Consider the following 16,480-nt stretch of genomic DNA (forward strand, 5'->3'; position numbering starts at 1 on the left):
TTTTCTCCACCTCATTATTTTGGTTTCTGATCCGGTACCGGCCCGGTTCTGTTCACTTTCACTTCTATGTCTTGCATCCAGCTGTTTTCCACACAAAAACATCTCTAAAGAAATAACAGTGCGTTACCGGCCAAAGACCGAACGAAAGACAAACGAAGTTAGCGACTAGCCGGTGAACAAATCAAATCAAATTTTATTTTTATAGCACATTTAAATACAATTTCCGGTCGAGCCAAAGTGCTGCACATGCAGATAATAAATAACACATTACTACCGATGTAAACAGAAGACAATAAGTTACAGCAAATATAAGAATCAAACACAGGGACGTGTCACGAGTCGTGCTCCGCTCTGACTAGAAGGCCAGGAAGAAGAAGTGAGTCTTTAGTGTAGATTTAAAACCCCCAGGGTCTGGGCCGACCTCACATGGAGGGGCAGAGTGTTCCAGAGCCTGGGCCAGCTGCTGCGAAGGCTCGTGCCCTCGGCTTTTAGCCTGGTTCTAGGCACTACCAGTAGCAGCTGATCAGCCGACCTTAACGCTCTGGCTGGGGTGCAGCGCTGGAGGAGTTCGGCTATATAGGCCGGAGCCAGCCCATTTAGGGCTTTGAAAACAAATAAAAGGATTTTAAAATCAATTCCGAACCGAACTGGAAGCCAGTGCAATGAGGCCAGAATTGGGGTGATGTGGTGACGCTTTTTGTGGCCAGTGAGGAGACGTGCCGCTGCGTTCTGCACTAGCTGGAGGCGTTTAATCAAGAAACATAGGAAGCATTAAGCAGCTTGATCCAGTACCGGCCCGGTTTTGTTCACTTTGACTTCTATTTCTTGCATCCAGCTGTTTTCCACTCTAAAAAAACAACAGTACGTTACCGGCCAAAGACCGAACGAAGTTAGCGACTAGCCGGTGAACATAGGAAGTGTTAAGCAGCTAAGGAGACATATTTCCTCTTTCAGGAGTTGGCAGAGACCAAAGACAGAGCCAAGAGAACTCCACATGGATGCTCAGGTCTCCGTTTCACCTGCTGGATGTATGCATGCGTTATGAACTTCACATGTGCTACATCGTCAGTGTTGTGTTTACACCTACTTTGAGTGCTCAACATGTTTCCACGGAGCATCAGCCAAACATAACATGTATACGATGATCTCATTTCTGTGTGTAGTTAATGCAAACACTCCGCTCGGTAAGAAGACACACACAAACACACGAAGGCGGTATCGCATTAAAAAATCCCATAAAACCTAAGCTGAACTAACGCTACTGAAAAACAGAAGCGCCTGAAACTTACTTATAAAATCTAATTTCTCAATGTCCAAACTTTCTTTTAATCTTGAAACACTGAGGGTTTTTCTTCCTATTTAAGAAACCACTTAATTGGGCTCGGTTAGTTGAGCCGTACGGCGTCTTTCTCCACTGTCACTTTAAACAAGTCACCAAACCAATCTTTAAAAAAACAACTTAACAGTTTGATCGTGGTCCAAGTCGCAGCACCAGAATTAAACGAGCTATTAGGAGTCCCCGAGTCAGGGTAACTGTGCTATCTGTCCACAATGGAATCTAATTGGACGCTCTGTCTTTTCATTGGCAAGCGCTGAAGGTTTGAGGCAGGAAATAGGAGCTGCCCCCCCCCCTTAGGGTCTCCTGCCAGAGAGTAAAGGAACAGAACCAGACCTTCCTCTAGTGTTTTCTCTCTGCTGGTGTTCACGAGAGAAATCATACGAGAGCATTCCTTGTACTCTGCAAATCTGTGTGTGCACATGCTCGCTCGGAGAGGAAGGAAGGCCGTATCTTTTGGAGCAGCATCCTCGCCCCCCCGCTCCCTCCACATCCCTCTCGCCCTTTATCAGACACATGATCGGCGAGCATAAACAGAGACGGAGAGCTGCTGCTGCTCGCCTCTGATCTGCAGCCGGCCTCTTCCCAGAATCCTCTCTGACCAATGAGCAGTCGTTAAGATAGGACGAGCCTTTGATGAGGGAATTATGGGATACAAATCAAGCTTCTTCTTTTACCAGGACACTGTGAAGAGATGGTTCTTCAAAAGCAGAAAGAGAGGAGAAGACACGCAGGGGATACTCTCAGGAGAAGACACGCAGTCCAGTGTTTCACCTCTTAACGTAGAACATTGATGTCCCCAGTAAAAGACATTAAAAGGACGACGGTGCTACTTCTCTGTCTCTGTCTCTCTGTGAAAGAGCAAAGACACACATCCTGCTGCTTTGCCGCCCGCTCCAGATTTTTTTTTCTCTTCTTCCCCCCCCCTCTTTTTCCTCTCAGGAAGTTTCCCATCTGCCTTTGTGCTGGCTTAGTGAGAGAGGCCCTGGTGTTGAAACAGTGGCCGATGCACACACTGATTGGGAAGCACACTCATGCATGTCGAGTTTTACCAACACGCACGCAGACATATATATAACGGCCGCCGATAAGCCCGACAGGCCGAACACTCAGTCGTACACGCAGCCGAGCGGCAGATAACACACTCTGTCTCTGTTTTCACTGCGGTGATGAATCCCCCCCTCAGCATCGCATCGCTCCTCTCCTTGACCCAGTGACCTCCGCATGGTTCCTCGTATGTTACACTGAAGTAGAAGTGATAATAGTGCAGTGTTGAAATACGTAAACGTCCTGCATTCGGAAAAGAATAGCAGCAACATCTACAACTTCTCATTATCCAAAGCGGCCCACTTTTGGAAACGTATATGTTATGAAACTGGTTGATAATTAGTGATGCATTCATGTTAGTTTTGCAGCTGTTAAAGGATGATATACCATTCATATATTTGTGTATACTGCCTGGTATAACAGTGCCATCGTGATTTATGTTCATATGTATCATCATAAAGTAGGGCTGCTCGATTATGGCAACAATCATAATCTACATTATTTGGGTCAATAATTGTAATTGCGATTATTCATTGACTTTGAAAACATCCATTTATTGGAGAATTTCTTTTTGAATAGTATGTTTTGAACAGTTGATTACCCTGAACTTTAAGTATAATTCAACTGAAAAACAAAAAAATATAAATAATTTAATCGTAATCGCGATTAATTGAGCAGCCCTACCATCAAGTAGCATACAAAGGAAATACTTAAGTAAAGTAAATGGACTTCCCACCACTGCCTGTTACCGCAGGTCATTAAATGGATTTGAAAGATACTCTTAAACAATCTGGAAACATGTTAAAAAGAACTCGATTTATAAATAATTTTCTCTTTCTAAATCTTTTCTCTTTTCCCATTTAACTTGTCGGTGAACTATGAGTAGTATATCTGCCAGTCAGCTGCTTCTCTCTGTGGAAAACTCCCCCCTGCCCCTGCCCGTCACAGCCTGAGCTCATGAATGTCCCAGCCAGACACAACAGCAGCTTCTTTCTGCGACCTCTGACCCCTCTCTCTCTCTCTCAGGATCATCCCGTTCCAGAGGCCGCTGAAGATCAAAGAGCTGCTGCAGAAAGTGACCGAGGCCTTCGGGCAGCAGATGGACATGTTCTTCATGGAGAAAGAGGTACAACAGCAACATATAACGTATGCAGGTTCATTTTCACCATTTTAGCCCTTTGTCTGCGTCAGCAACTTCAAAATGTCATTTCAAATTATGACTTTTTGCAAATGTCTGTCGGTAAATCCCTAATATTCACCCAAACCACTGTACCGGTTTACCCACATCGTGACTTTTCTACGTGGTTTTCTTTAAATGAATGTATTCTCTTCCATTAGCTGAGGCTCAATTTGACTAGAAGTAATAGTAGTAGCAATTATTTTTGGTTCATATCGAGACATTTCAATAAACGCCATAAAATAAAATACATAAATATGATAGAGGTTTCATGTTTGACTGTTTTGACGACACCGACAGTACGTCGTGCATGTGCTTGTACACGCCGCCTTTTCTGGCACAATGGGTGATCAAAGGTCATGTGATGTATGTGTTCTTGTCCTTGCAGCTGCTGCAGCCCCTGAAGACGCAGGAGGACCTGGAGCAGGCGGTGCTGACGCTGGGCTGCAGCCCCGGGGCCAACGGGCTGCTCAGGATCCTGCTGAAGACCCCCAAGAACAACCATGTGAGTCCCTGATCACTTAGACCAGGGGTGTCCACACTTTTATCACCGAGGACCACTTACAGAAAAACATACGAAGGTCCGGGACGCTCACTATTGCCTCATAAGTTCAGTTATAAGTTAGCAAAATCAGTCATGATGCTTGATACTTTAAAGAAATGCTTTAAGAAACACAACAGCCTCCATTTCATTTATTTAGTTGGTTCCTTAAAACAGAAGCCCCAGATTGATTATAAAAAGAGGAAATACAAAGGGTAGATTTCAAGCTTATTATGTAAATATAGTTCATCGGGCTTTTTTTTATCAACTTAGATAATTTGAAAATGTTCCCAACTTGAATTGACTGAATTTATTCCATTATACTTTTTGAATTAGCTGAGGGCCGATTCAAAATGGTCCGCATTAGGCCCCCGAGCCGTAGTTTGGACACCCCTGATTTAGACACTATAAGACAAATAGAGAAGTAATCTTATCAAAGTGTGAACGCTGTAGTAGGAAGCCATTGTCTCTGTGTAACCCTGATTCCTTTTCTTTCTCCACTTCCTGTGCACGCTTTCTCTCTGTAGTACCTGCAGGTGAACAGCAGGGACAAACAGAGCGAGATGCGGTCTTCACGGTCACTCGGAGACCTCAAGGGTTCCCTGCTCAAAGGCTCCGAGCGGGTCCGCAAACACTCAACAGGTGAGACCAACCGTAGAAACACACACAATTTAAAAAGCCAATGCACGTGAAAGTCATGTCTTCAAGTTGTTTGTTCACCTGCTCAAGGGTGGCTTGTCGGCGTCAATTTACGAGATGCCAAAGTCACGGGAATGTTAATGGCGAGATGAGGGACACGCTTTGTCAGAATGGACAAATGAAAATCTGAGCTGAAAGTGACGGGTGTAACAGCCAAGGTGTCAGGTCGACGCAAAGACAGGTGTCTGCTCTCATACCAAGCAGCTCTCCGTCTGCATCGCCACCTTGGTGATTGTTTAGCTTTGAATCAGCAGACGATCTGTCAAACGGTGACAAAATGAGACTTTAAAGCTTACTGACGAACACGTCTCTTGCATCCCAAGTCAAGACGGGCCGTGCAAGTCAAGTCGTGCACTTGAAGTCCTATAGCAGTCAGTTATCCCCTGCAGTTTCTTTTGTGTTAACCACCATATCAGTTTTGTCAGATTTGAAAACAGCAATGGTTTCATTTTTCTCTCGAGGAACTTGATTTGTTATCAGATTGCTTCAGTATCAGCTGATCCAGGAAGTGAAGCATAACTAACAAGTTGTGGAACACTTTTAAAGTAAAATACATAGTTAAGTTGAGACTTAAGTGTGTGTGACTCGAGTCCACACCACTGCTTCACATTGCGCTCGCTTCGCTCGAGGCTTGTTGTCGCCGTGAATGTTGAGCTGTAGGAAAAGCACAACTTGTAGTTTGTTCACTAAGGTTATTAAATGGATCAATAAGTAAAATAAAACATAAGTAATAAGTACTTGTAGGAAAAGGTTTTCTCCCTTAGGACGGAGCCATGCTAGCGGTTAGCTTAGCTATCTAGTTTAGCTAATCAGATTCCTCGGCTCTATCTGTATGTTTACCAGATCATCTCACAGATAACTAAAGATGTAACTTAAGATGTTTCCTTTTAGACAGACAAAGGACTTTCTGTTTGGATGTCACACTCCCTTTCTGTTGTCCCTCATAGCTCCTTTGTTACCATAGCGACAGGTTTATTTTGATCTGTGAAATCCCGACCTCTGCCATTTCTGTCTGAATCTCTTCTTAACACCCTTTATATCAGGACTTTCCAGAAAGGTCAATGATGCAGTCATCAAATCAAATCAAGTTTATTTATATAGCACATTTATAAACGATGTTTGATGGAGCCAAAGTGCTGTACATAAAATAAAAACAGCCTACAGTCGAGACACTTTACAGCAAATACAACAGCACAGACCCTCTGTCCTCAGACCCTCTGTCCTTAGATCCTTTGTCCTTAGACCCTCTGTCCTCAGACCCTCTGTCCTCAGACCCTCTGTCCTCAGACCCTCTGTCCTTAGACCCTCTGTCCTTAGACCCTCACATCGTACAAGGAAACACTTCCAGAGAAAACCCACAGTTTAAAGGGAACATGGAGAAACCTCAGGGAGAGCAGCAGAGGAGGGATCCCTCTCCCAGGACGGACAGACGTGCAATAGATGCCGTGTGTGAATCCAAGAGATAATACATTTTACAGCATATAGACCGAATGTTAGGAAATGCATGTGTCTGTGATGAGAAGATGAATCCACGAGGATGTCAGCTACAATCCTGTGGGAGCCATCAGGGAAGCAGCAAGACGAGACCCAAGGCAGGACCGCAGAGACAGGTTCAGCCACGATCCGAAGTCCACGACTTCATCCAGAACTCAGGATGGAGGATCCAGGACACAGGATAGAGGATCCAGGACACAGGACCACAGCAAGAGGATCAGCCTCGACTCCGGATCCCGGCGTAGAGATAGATACAAAACCAGACAAGATGTGGCTGGGTTATATAATGCAGCTGAAACCGCTGTGTGATCGCTGTCAGCGCCAACTTTTCACACGTAGCCTCGTCACCATCCCGAGACGTTTAAATTGTACACCGGCCCTCTGTCAATTCCTCCATTAGTCTGAGAGATGGAGGGGGGGGGGGGTGGTGACAGCACAGTGGACGTCTGAGTGAAGACGTGATGAGAGCCTCTCTGACGTCCAGCAGAGAGAGGGGGGAAGAAACTGTGAAGGAGTTTTAGCTTCCAGTCAATGGGTTTTTTAATGTCTGTTGGTTTGATGCCAGAAACAAAGTCGGGTGTTCGTACGTGTGTTTCTACGACATCAAACACATCACTGGTGAATGTCTTCAGCGTCTTTGTGTCGGCGTTAACGTCATCACGCAGCACAAAGGTCTTTACACGGGCCTTAGTATTTATCCTGCTGGAAAAGACACGTGTTTGCCACAGATTTAATTTCCAACAGTTTTCTTTGTTTGAAGACACAAATACATTTGGTGCATTGATAGGTTAGATTGAACAGTTCAAAGCTAGTAGTGTTCAGCGTAGTCTCTACTATTGTACATCAATTGACAAACCATACGTCGTTGATCTTCTCTTGAAGGCGTAACCATGGAACCGATGCAACAACGTCCTGATTGGTTTGCAAAAATCCCATTTCCACTCTTTTTGACCCCACTTTTTCAGTATGACTGCCATCCAGTGACAGACTCTCGGTAGGTTTCTAACGCTGCCAAGGACGAGCGCTCAGCCTCCGCTCAGCCTCCGCTCAGCCATGGCAGCGTTAGTCACCGTGATTGAGGTCAGAGGTGGCGGCTGTGTGCTTTAGTAAATCACCTCTCGTCGAGCTGGCACTGTTGAACTTGTTCCCATGAATAACTCTGTGACGCTCCCCCTGCCGCTTTGCTCTCATCTCCCCCTCCTCGCCTTCACCACTCAATTTCTCATTTTGTTCCCCCTTCCCCTCGCTCCAGGGTCCCTGCACACCGGTCGGACGTCCCCTCCTCCCGGCAGCGTTCCCGAAGAGCAGCAGCAGATCGCTCGCCAGGGATCCTACACCAGCATCCACAGCGAAGGGGAGTTCATCCCAGAGCACGTAAGGGCGTCGCTACGACAACACAGACTGTATATTTCATATTTCATATTTGGACAACATAAGAACACACATACAGAATTGCAACATGTACATACTCGATGTCTTACAATCTTTCTGCATCGAAAATTAGACATTACTGATCGTGCAAAACCAAAACACGAGCAGACGTGCATAGTCCTGGGAAAGTTATGGAAAACAATATTTTTCAAAGCCATGGAAATGTAACTAAAGTTGCATCAAATATAATTTATATTTTATCTAATCGCTGAAATAGTAATACTATAACGATAATAAATACTGTATCGTATAGTAATGAAACGGAACATGGCTTTTAACTGTCGAGGTGTGCTGCTGGTGAGAGATTTGAGTCGAAGCTGGTGAGATTTGATCAGACCGTATTCTCCTGCCCCATGCGGCACCGCTGAGAGAGTAATCTTTGTGGCCATGGAAAATGAGGTAAAGGTCGCGGAGACGTCATTGAAAATAATATGTAAAAAAGTGTATGAACCCTGAAATGAATCAAGACGGCATGTCAAGTTTAGGGGACTTGACCTTGATCACTGGTTCTCCCTTTTTGCTGCACTGCACATCCAGTACAGGAAGGCTTGCTTTTTAGTGCATTGCCAGCGTTTACTCTCTCGGTATCCGTGGATATGAAGTGCAGAATAGTATTAGTATTGATAGTAGCTCTAGTAGAGGCAGTACTGTGCGTGCCTGCCTAATCTAGCTGTGTATGAGACAGACAGTGCCCCTCCACATCCTCTCTGCTTTACATTCTGTCCCTGATGACTGCATGCTCCATGACCCTTCATTGCCCCTGTGTTATTACACCCGTCAGATGCTGGATCCATTCGGGAGCGCGGACAACTCGCTGTCGAGCAGCTGTCAATCAATAGATCAAGCCCTGGACAGGTGAGTCATCGCGCCGTGGGAGATTCACGAGTCTGTTTGGATCGGGATTTATGAAGCGCACGTTCATCTGGGAGGGGGTGGGAGGGTTACTTAAACACGTATTTTATTACAATCCCTAGTATCATAAAAACCCTGCCTTTCATTGAGCATATTCCAGCAGCAGCGTGTACACCAACAACGAGACACACGAGCACATACTACAGATTGTTGTGTGAGAGGCCAGCAGAGCTCCCTGACCCCGCAGGAAGGAATCAGGTCACAGACTCTTATCTGGACGCCTGGATTCCTCCGTTATCAAGAAAAGGACAAAAATGGGAGAGTGGGGTGCAAGAACATGACGAATCACATGGGGGGGGGGGTGAATAGAGCCGTGAAAGAATGAGAGTGAGAGAGGGGGGAGGAATCAAAAAAGAAAAGTGAGGTTCAGCGAGCGGAAACGGCGCTACCTGCACGAGGCTTATCTGGGCTCCAGGCTGCGGGACAATGGCAGGAAACGAGTGCATGGAACTTTTCCCTGCGAGCGGGCATGCGTGCCCCTTATCCAGGGTCTCGTGGCCCCGCGACGCCCTGCGGTCGACAGAGACGTCACTCTGTGTCGGGTCGGGGGGGGACGGGGGGGGGGGGGGACGGGGGGGGGGGGGGAACACATTAACTGCATGTTGGAAGTTAGTTTCACTGCCGCTTTTTTGCAAGTTAGCACCAGGTTTATTCGTGTGTGCCGTGTCTCTACCGGGACGTGTCGCCATGCTTTAATGTTCAACAAGCTCTGCAGACATTCAGCATGCAGAGAAACCTATTGTACACACTACAGGAAAGGACAAGTCGTTTTTAACTTCTCCCCTCTTGTCTCTCCAGTCCTCCTTTCTCGCAGAGCAACCGGGACAACAACTACCTGAACCTCAACTACGAATACAAAGGTAAGAGAGGAGAACCGGCCGCTCGTTCATCGTCAGGCTGTGTTTTGATGCCATCACGTTCACAGTGAAAGTTCTGTTCGCGCTGCTCATGATAGCCTGATAAACAATCCCCCCCAGTGGCGTCCTGAGATTACTAATGAGGCAGGGGATGATGCGACTGGATGTTTTTATCAGGCGGTAAATACTCCAAATGAAGAATGGGTTGTTGTGGAGGTGTTTTAATACCTCGTGTGTCTGAGCAGGTGATGAAGCAGTGGCATCATAACTCTTCCTGCTCCATCTTCCACAGTCTCCTCTGTGTACCCTTTGAGCACCTCATTTGTCTCGCCTGCTTTAGACGTTGCTGCTTCCCTCTCTTGTTCATGAGCACTTCGCTTCCTTGTCCCTCGGCTCCCTGCGAGTCCCTCTCCTTCAGAACGCAGATCAAATGGCTCAGGATGAGAGATAACGCCGCGCTAATCCTCACCAACAGACGCGCTGCAGCCGCTCTCTCAATCTGGTCATTTCTCTCCTCCCCCGCGCTGTACATTTAAAAAGAAAGGGAGTGCTACACTTGTGTACACAGACTTTTGCAGCACTTAAAGACTCACTTGGGGCACGTACACACACACACACACACACACACACACACACACACACACACACACACACACACACACACACACACACACACACACACACACACACACACACACACACACACACACACACACACACACACACACACACACACACACACACACACACACACTCCCAGATGTGGAACTGTGTGGCCCTTCCTGCTGAGGGCTTCAGTATTTGTTTACCATTCCCTGTGAGTAGATTTTTCCTCTCCATCCCGCGTTGCCAAACACAAAAAATAACTCCCGTCTCCCTGGGATACGGCCACGAAAACAGCGTGAGGGGAGGCAGTCATCTGACAGAACAGCTGCTTTCAATTGCATCGCTCTCCCCTCAGTGTGTGTGTGTGCGTGTGTGTGTGTGTGTGTGTGTGTGTGTGTGTGTGTGTCGGCGCTCGCCTGCGTCAGCACTGCTCCCCACCTGCCTTTACTTACTGCTCCACTGGGTTCAGAGCTAACGCTAAGCTAGCACACATGAGCTGTTTTTCTCTTGGCTGCAGCGAGGCGATACACAGCTCTGCTCGGTGTGTGTGTGTGTGTGTGTATGTGTGTGTGTGTGTGTGTGTGTGTGTGTGTGTGTGTGTGTGTGTGTCTCCCTTCCATAATGCTGCTCCTCAACTTTGATTTGACATGCGGGAATGAGCAAAAGTCAGTGTGATGTGATCGGCTGACATGTGACACTCTGTTAGGCAGCAATATGTTTGTTTTTAAGAAGCTCTATGAAATTAAATCTGCTTCATTGAACGTGAAACTGTACATTCAGAAGTACTGTAAGTATTAAAGGAGATTTCAGTTGTTGTTGAGGCTTTTTTAACTTCATTATTGCTCCCTCTTCAGGTCGTCACGGGAAAGGAGGGACTTTCCCCCGGCAGTTCCAGTTGCCCAATCGCAGCAAGGATTATGGAGACCGTAAGAAACCTGCTTCACAACACTATTGTTGCACAGACACCAATCATAAGTCATAATGGAAACATGTGAAATGCAGTATTGGAAGAAGTACTTTACCTGAGTAAAAGTACAAATACTATGGTCTTAACCCACACACAACAATTTGACACATTTCCCGCTCTTATGTGCCCCTCCCCCCACATGGATCACACCTGGCACACGCAATACATGTTCAGTGTCTGTTCTTTGTGTATTTACTGCAGTGTTTCATGTATACCAGTACTCTGATACAATACTTACAGTTTAAAAGGGTGTTAAATGACATTTGGTGGTGATTAATGGTTTTTGTGTTATCTACAGAAAAGGTGGAATCTGGGTGATACAAATCTGCTGAAATATATTCCTTCTAAAAACATCTACAACCTAAATAGCAATAACTAACTCTTAACTTGATGAATCCACAACAAGTAGAGCTTAAAATATTTGTATACTTTATACAAAGCTTATTTGTATAGGAATGTCACTGGTGTTACGTGTTACCAGGAAGAAGAGTAACACCAGGGACAATTTGGAGAAAACGCTACCATTTTAACAAAATGGCTGCCATGTGTCAGACCAAATGTGGCTTCAGTCAATATCAAAATCGTGACAAGGCAGTTCCTTCAACTTGGCATCTTAAATAAATTGCAATTTACGTATAAAACCATTTTTTATTTATTTTTTATTTAGTACCATTGCAAAGACAATCTCTATTTATTCAACATATATAATGGATGTGAGTATTAGGTCAACGTCATGTATTTTGGTGTCTGCAAAAGTAAGTGACGGCACTTCCACCTTTTCTGTAGCAGTTAAAACAGGACCGCGAACACCAAAGTAAGGGGGGGGGGACGAAGACAATAGGAGAGTTAAACACTCCATTACAAGTCAAATTCCTGATTTAAATTCTACTTCAATAAAAGCACATAGTTATCAAATTATCAAAATATACAGAAAGTAAAAGTACTCATTCTACACAATTCCTGATTAATATACAGTATTATCAGCTAAATATACTTCAAGCACCAAAAGTAAAAGAACTGGTTATACAGAATGGATCTGGATATGTAGTGGAGTAGATGTATAAAGTAGCATTTCATGGACATACTTAAGTTAAGTACAAATATGTGTACTTGAGTAAATGTACTTTCCATCACTGGTGAAATGGGACACCCCAAGACGCTTGAGAATACTCGCCAAGACATTAAACATTAAGTGTTAACATTACATCTAGAATTGGAGAGGGTTTATGTATAATAGAGAAACATTAAAAGGCAAGTACATGTGCTAAAACTAAACTACTAAAGCCCTAATCCGTGTACACATTGGTATAATAGGTCAAACACATCATAAGGGAAACTAACGGTATATATAAATACATAACGGAGTACACTTGTACAGAAGTCCACAGCAGGACGAAACACAAATCGTTTGCGGCGCCTCCCCCTCACACCTTTTTCATCGCATCCAGATCAAATGTCTCCAAATATGTGCCTCTGTCCTCCCGCTGTGGGGAGACGTGAAGTGCTGGCTTGCTGTTCCAGGCAGCTGCTTGTAATTGCTTACTCAGAGGCTAACCTTGGCTAGCAGTGATTTACGTTTCCCCGCGGTGAACCCGAAGTTGTATAAAAACACAGCGCCCTGCTTCCTGTCTGAGAGGAAGTGGGACGGAGCGGCGAGAGGAACTCTGCTCCTTCTCGGCCAAGAGCTCGCTTCATGCACAGTAACCTCTGCAGTGTAGCTGTGAGACACATCGTTCACAGAGCAAACACAACAATGTGCAACATGTTCGAAGGGATATGCACGATGTACAGAATTGAGATGCACGAACGCACATTCTCACGATATTGAAGTGACTGTTATTTTGTATATTTTGATTGTTGTGTTTTTATTTAGGTCTTAAATGTAAAAGTCTGCACATGTAAAAATGTTTCTTTGATTGTGTCTATATATACATATTTGCGCACATATTTTTTTGTTTTTATATTCAGGATTGTGGGAAACGGTATTTCAATCTCTCTGTCTGTCCCTGTGGTCTGTACACACAAAGTGAAAGATTGACAATAAAGTTGACTTTGACTTTGACGTGTGTGAAGTCATTAATGTGTCCGTGTGTTTTCAGGACGTAGGACACTTCCTCGCAGCTTCATGCCGCAGGAGAACCTGTTCCAGCTGGTTCCTTCCAGCCGGACGCGCAGCTACAACGGGGAAAACACGCTGCAGTACGGCGACCTGCGCTCTCTGGGACGCACCGCCGAGAAGAGCTGCCAGCGGGGGTCGGCCAAGTGTAAGTAGATCCCTGAAAACTTAAAGTGTCAGGAAGCGGTGAACACCAAAACACAGAGACGGACTCACACGAAGTGCATTGTGGGTCTGTGTTGTTCATCTGTGTTATACCGGTCTGGTTCCTGCGGATAATAAGACATAAACCAGTTTAGACTTGTTTTCCTCTGCAGGTCAAGAGTAGGGCTGCCGGAGTATCCACTTGGGGGTTTGAACTTGTATACTCAGTCCATTGTTAAAGGCGTCCTGGGTGCACGACAACATGTAGAGACATAACAACTTACATAATAGTTTGCAGGCAATTTACATTCACACTATATCAAACCCCCAAAGGCCTCTTTAAATTGATGATGTATACAAAAGAATGACAAGAATTTGTGTAACGTCAAGACAGATTGAGCTCTTCCAGTAATATGGCTGATAAGAAGACACATTCCTCGCAGGGATAGGGAGTATAAATAATGTTAAGTAACACAGAATTCCCCTCTCACCGCCTATCCTCTCGCTCTCTGATCACATCTGTCTCCAGTCAGTCCTCGCTCTGCCCAGAAATTGTCTTTGTCACGAGACAAAAGCCCAGGCGTCTGCGTCTGCTCGCCCACACGAGACCAAACCGCCGCAGAAAGGCCTGTTAATGCCCAACGTCTCAGAGAGGAGGTGGAGATGCTCTCGTTGTGGTGACATGTCCCCGTCTGAGAGGGTCTGCGGTGGGGGTGATTTAACAGGGTTTCTGGTGGGAGAGCTCCAGTGGATTTTGACGCATGCTTCAGTGTTTTATTCTCCAGTGTATCAGTGTCTGCCTCCAGGGGCTTAGCAAGGCCAATGATTTACTGGTGTTCATCATGCGGTGTGTCTGGTTTCTGCAGCGCCGCGGGCTCCAGTCAACTGGCGTCAGGGAAAGCTTCTGGGGAGGGGGGCGTTCGGGGAGGTTTACCTCTGCTACGACGCCGACACCGGGCGCGAGCTGGCCGCCAAGCAGGTGCCCTTTGACTCCGACTGTCAGGAAACCAGCAAGGTAAACGACACCGTCCTCTCCCTCTGCATGTTTTAAAGGTCACCTGTTGTCCAAGTGCCTTTCCTAATTGAATGTCCTCTCTGCAGGAGGTGAACGCTCTGGAGTGTGAGATCCAGCTGCTGAAGAACCTGCGTCACGACCGCATCGTTCAGTACTACGGTTGTCTTCGGGACCTCGAGCAGAAGAAACTCACCATCTTTGTGGAGTTTATGCCCGGGGTGCGTACTCTCAGACTGCTCAGCTTTTATAGGTCCCCAACAGCCAGGCAGCGAGGTATCATTTAGACACGGTGGTTCGTCATATTGTGGCAGCAGAGATAGGCACAAACAAACATAACCCCATAACAGCCACATCTGCTTCAAACCAGTTTTTGAAATGTCCCCAGCCGTCAGTAAACATGTCCTGTGCGTTGATGTCAGCACCGCAGCGCGTTTATGAGATCACTTTCTGTCTAAACGAGCGCCGTAATGAGCTGCTGTCGCCCCAGAGACTGGTTTTAATATTTCCTGGGCGATTTTTAGTTTTTTTCCCCCGAGTGGCGTTGAGCGTCTTAGTCACACATTGTCTGGAAACTGGAAATGTTTATGTTAGTTTTTCTGGCAGCGGGAAGAGGGAAGGTGACAAAGCAACGTGTTTGTGTGGCTGCGGCTCCGCGCGGCTGACCGATGAGACTCGCCCAGAGAGTAGGTTGTTCCTCTGAGAGCGCTCCAGATTTTAGTCGAGTCCGTAACTGCGTCACAGGTGTCACTGGATCAGGTCCTGCCATTTCCTCCCGAGGAACCGAGACAGGAAATGAAAGGAAATGCAGGACATGGAAAGGTGTTTGGACTCGAGCAGATTTCTCTCGGCACATCGTGTGTTTATATACTTTAAAAACTGGCTCGGAGGCTGCTTGCACTATAAAACCAAAATGAATCCGCTCCAGCTGGAACTGTTTTTGCAAGTATCAAACACATCCTTCTATACTTTCGTACCCCACAGCTGTAAGAATAATTTAAGTTAACACTGAAGCCAACAGTAAGGTCATAAATCTGGAGAATGCAGTTCCTGAATAAATTGCGCTGTGAGTGCTGTATGCTGCAAAGCTGAAAACGCTGGCTTAAATTTTGAAGAATGATAGTTCATATTTCGAGAATAATTAAAGTTATGAATGTCCGGAGTAATAGCACGCATTGCCCTTATTTAGCAGCCTGTCTTGATGTTGGAACAGAGTATCTGCCATGTAGAATGTGGGAGAAGAAGGCAATCAAAAAACAAGGGGGAATATTCGCAACCAACTGCCTCGACCTGTCCTAAACTCCACTCTCTGTGGCTCCGCAGGGCTCGATAAAGGACCAGCTGAAAGCCTACGGGGCTCTGACGGAGAAGGTGACCCGCAGATACACCCGGCAGATCCTCCAAGGAGTGTCCTACCTGCACAGCAACATGATCGTACACAGAGACATCAAAGGTAACACCGACTGCTCGCTCCTGAAAGTCAGGGTGGGTTCAATTGGATTAGAAAAACCAGGGGACATCCTCACTTGAGGTGACTTCATGGCTCATGTTGCAGGCAGGAAAAAGCTCCATTCATTCAGTCTCACATATCCTTCAGTTGGTTATTCACCGGCTCTGGAAAGTATGTGCTATTTTGATCTCCCCTTGGAGATATTTTAGGCTTCATGCTGGTGAAAATCGACCAGTCTAAAAATGTGCAACACCGGATGGAAAGGCTGTAGTTTGGCCAAGAAGAGGGAAACGTAACTGTCTGCTGGGGGAAAGATGGCATGTCTCACAGGACGGCATACAGTCTGTGGGTGGGACTTTCCACTTAAAAAGCATGTAATATACGGCGTGTGCTCATCGAGCGCACAAGAGCTCCACTGTGCAGTAAAGGAGCTGTCAGCACAATCAAATGGAGCTGGATGTGGATGTGATGTTCCAGCAGCCGTAAAGGTGATTTATAGCAGAGTCTCATTGTCACAAGGCGGTGGAAACAGGTTCAAGACATATTATATTGAGTCTCTCAGAGGGCGAGTGGCGTTCATCGGTCACTGATCAAACGGAGCCCGAAGGAAACGGAGTAGACATGGAGGAACATTTGTGAAGCAGGAGGGTGTTGGGTCCGACCCACACGGAGCAGACTGTTGGTTTTAGTA

General features: G+C 46.0%; 1 protein-coding gene across 1 annotated transcript in view; it reads left to right on the forward strand.

Moving 5' to 3' along the window:
- map3k22 (mitogen-activated protein kinase kinase kinase 22) overlaps window positions 1-16,480 on the forward strand; it is a 42,682-nt gene that overhangs the window by 22,848 nt on the left and 3,354 nt on the right. Inside the window, exons 6-16 of the mRNA XM_034108385.2 lie at window positions 3,410-3,509; window positions 3,949-4,065; window positions 4,629-4,743; window positions 7,547-7,668; window positions 8,507-8,580; window positions 9,436-9,497; window positions 10,955-11,026; window positions 13,167-13,331; window positions 14,194-14,342; window positions 14,429-14,560; window positions 15,663-15,792. Coding sequence (XP_033964276.1) covers window positions 3,410-3,509; window positions 3,949-4,065; window positions 4,629-4,743; window positions 7,547-7,668; window positions 8,507-8,580; window positions 9,436-9,497; window positions 10,955-11,026; window positions 13,167-13,331; window positions 14,194-14,342; window positions 14,429-14,560; window positions 15,663-15,792 — 1,238 coding nt within the window. The remainder of the gene's footprint in view (window positions 1-3,409; window positions 3,510-3,948; window positions 4,066-4,628; window positions 4,744-7,546; window positions 7,669-8,506; window positions 8,581-9,435; window positions 9,498-10,954; window positions 11,027-13,166; window positions 13,332-14,193; window positions 14,343-14,428; window positions 14,561-15,662; window positions 15,793-16,480) is intronic.

Source organism: Pseudochaenichthys georgianus, chromosome 20 (assembly GCF_902827115.2).
Source record: "Pseudochaenichthys georgianus chromosome 20, fPseGeo1.2, whole genome shotgun sequence".
In the NCBI taxonomy this organism is placed as follows: Eukaryota; Metazoa; Chordata; class Actinopteri; order Perciformes; family Channichthyidae; genus Pseudochaenichthys; species Pseudochaenichthys georgianus.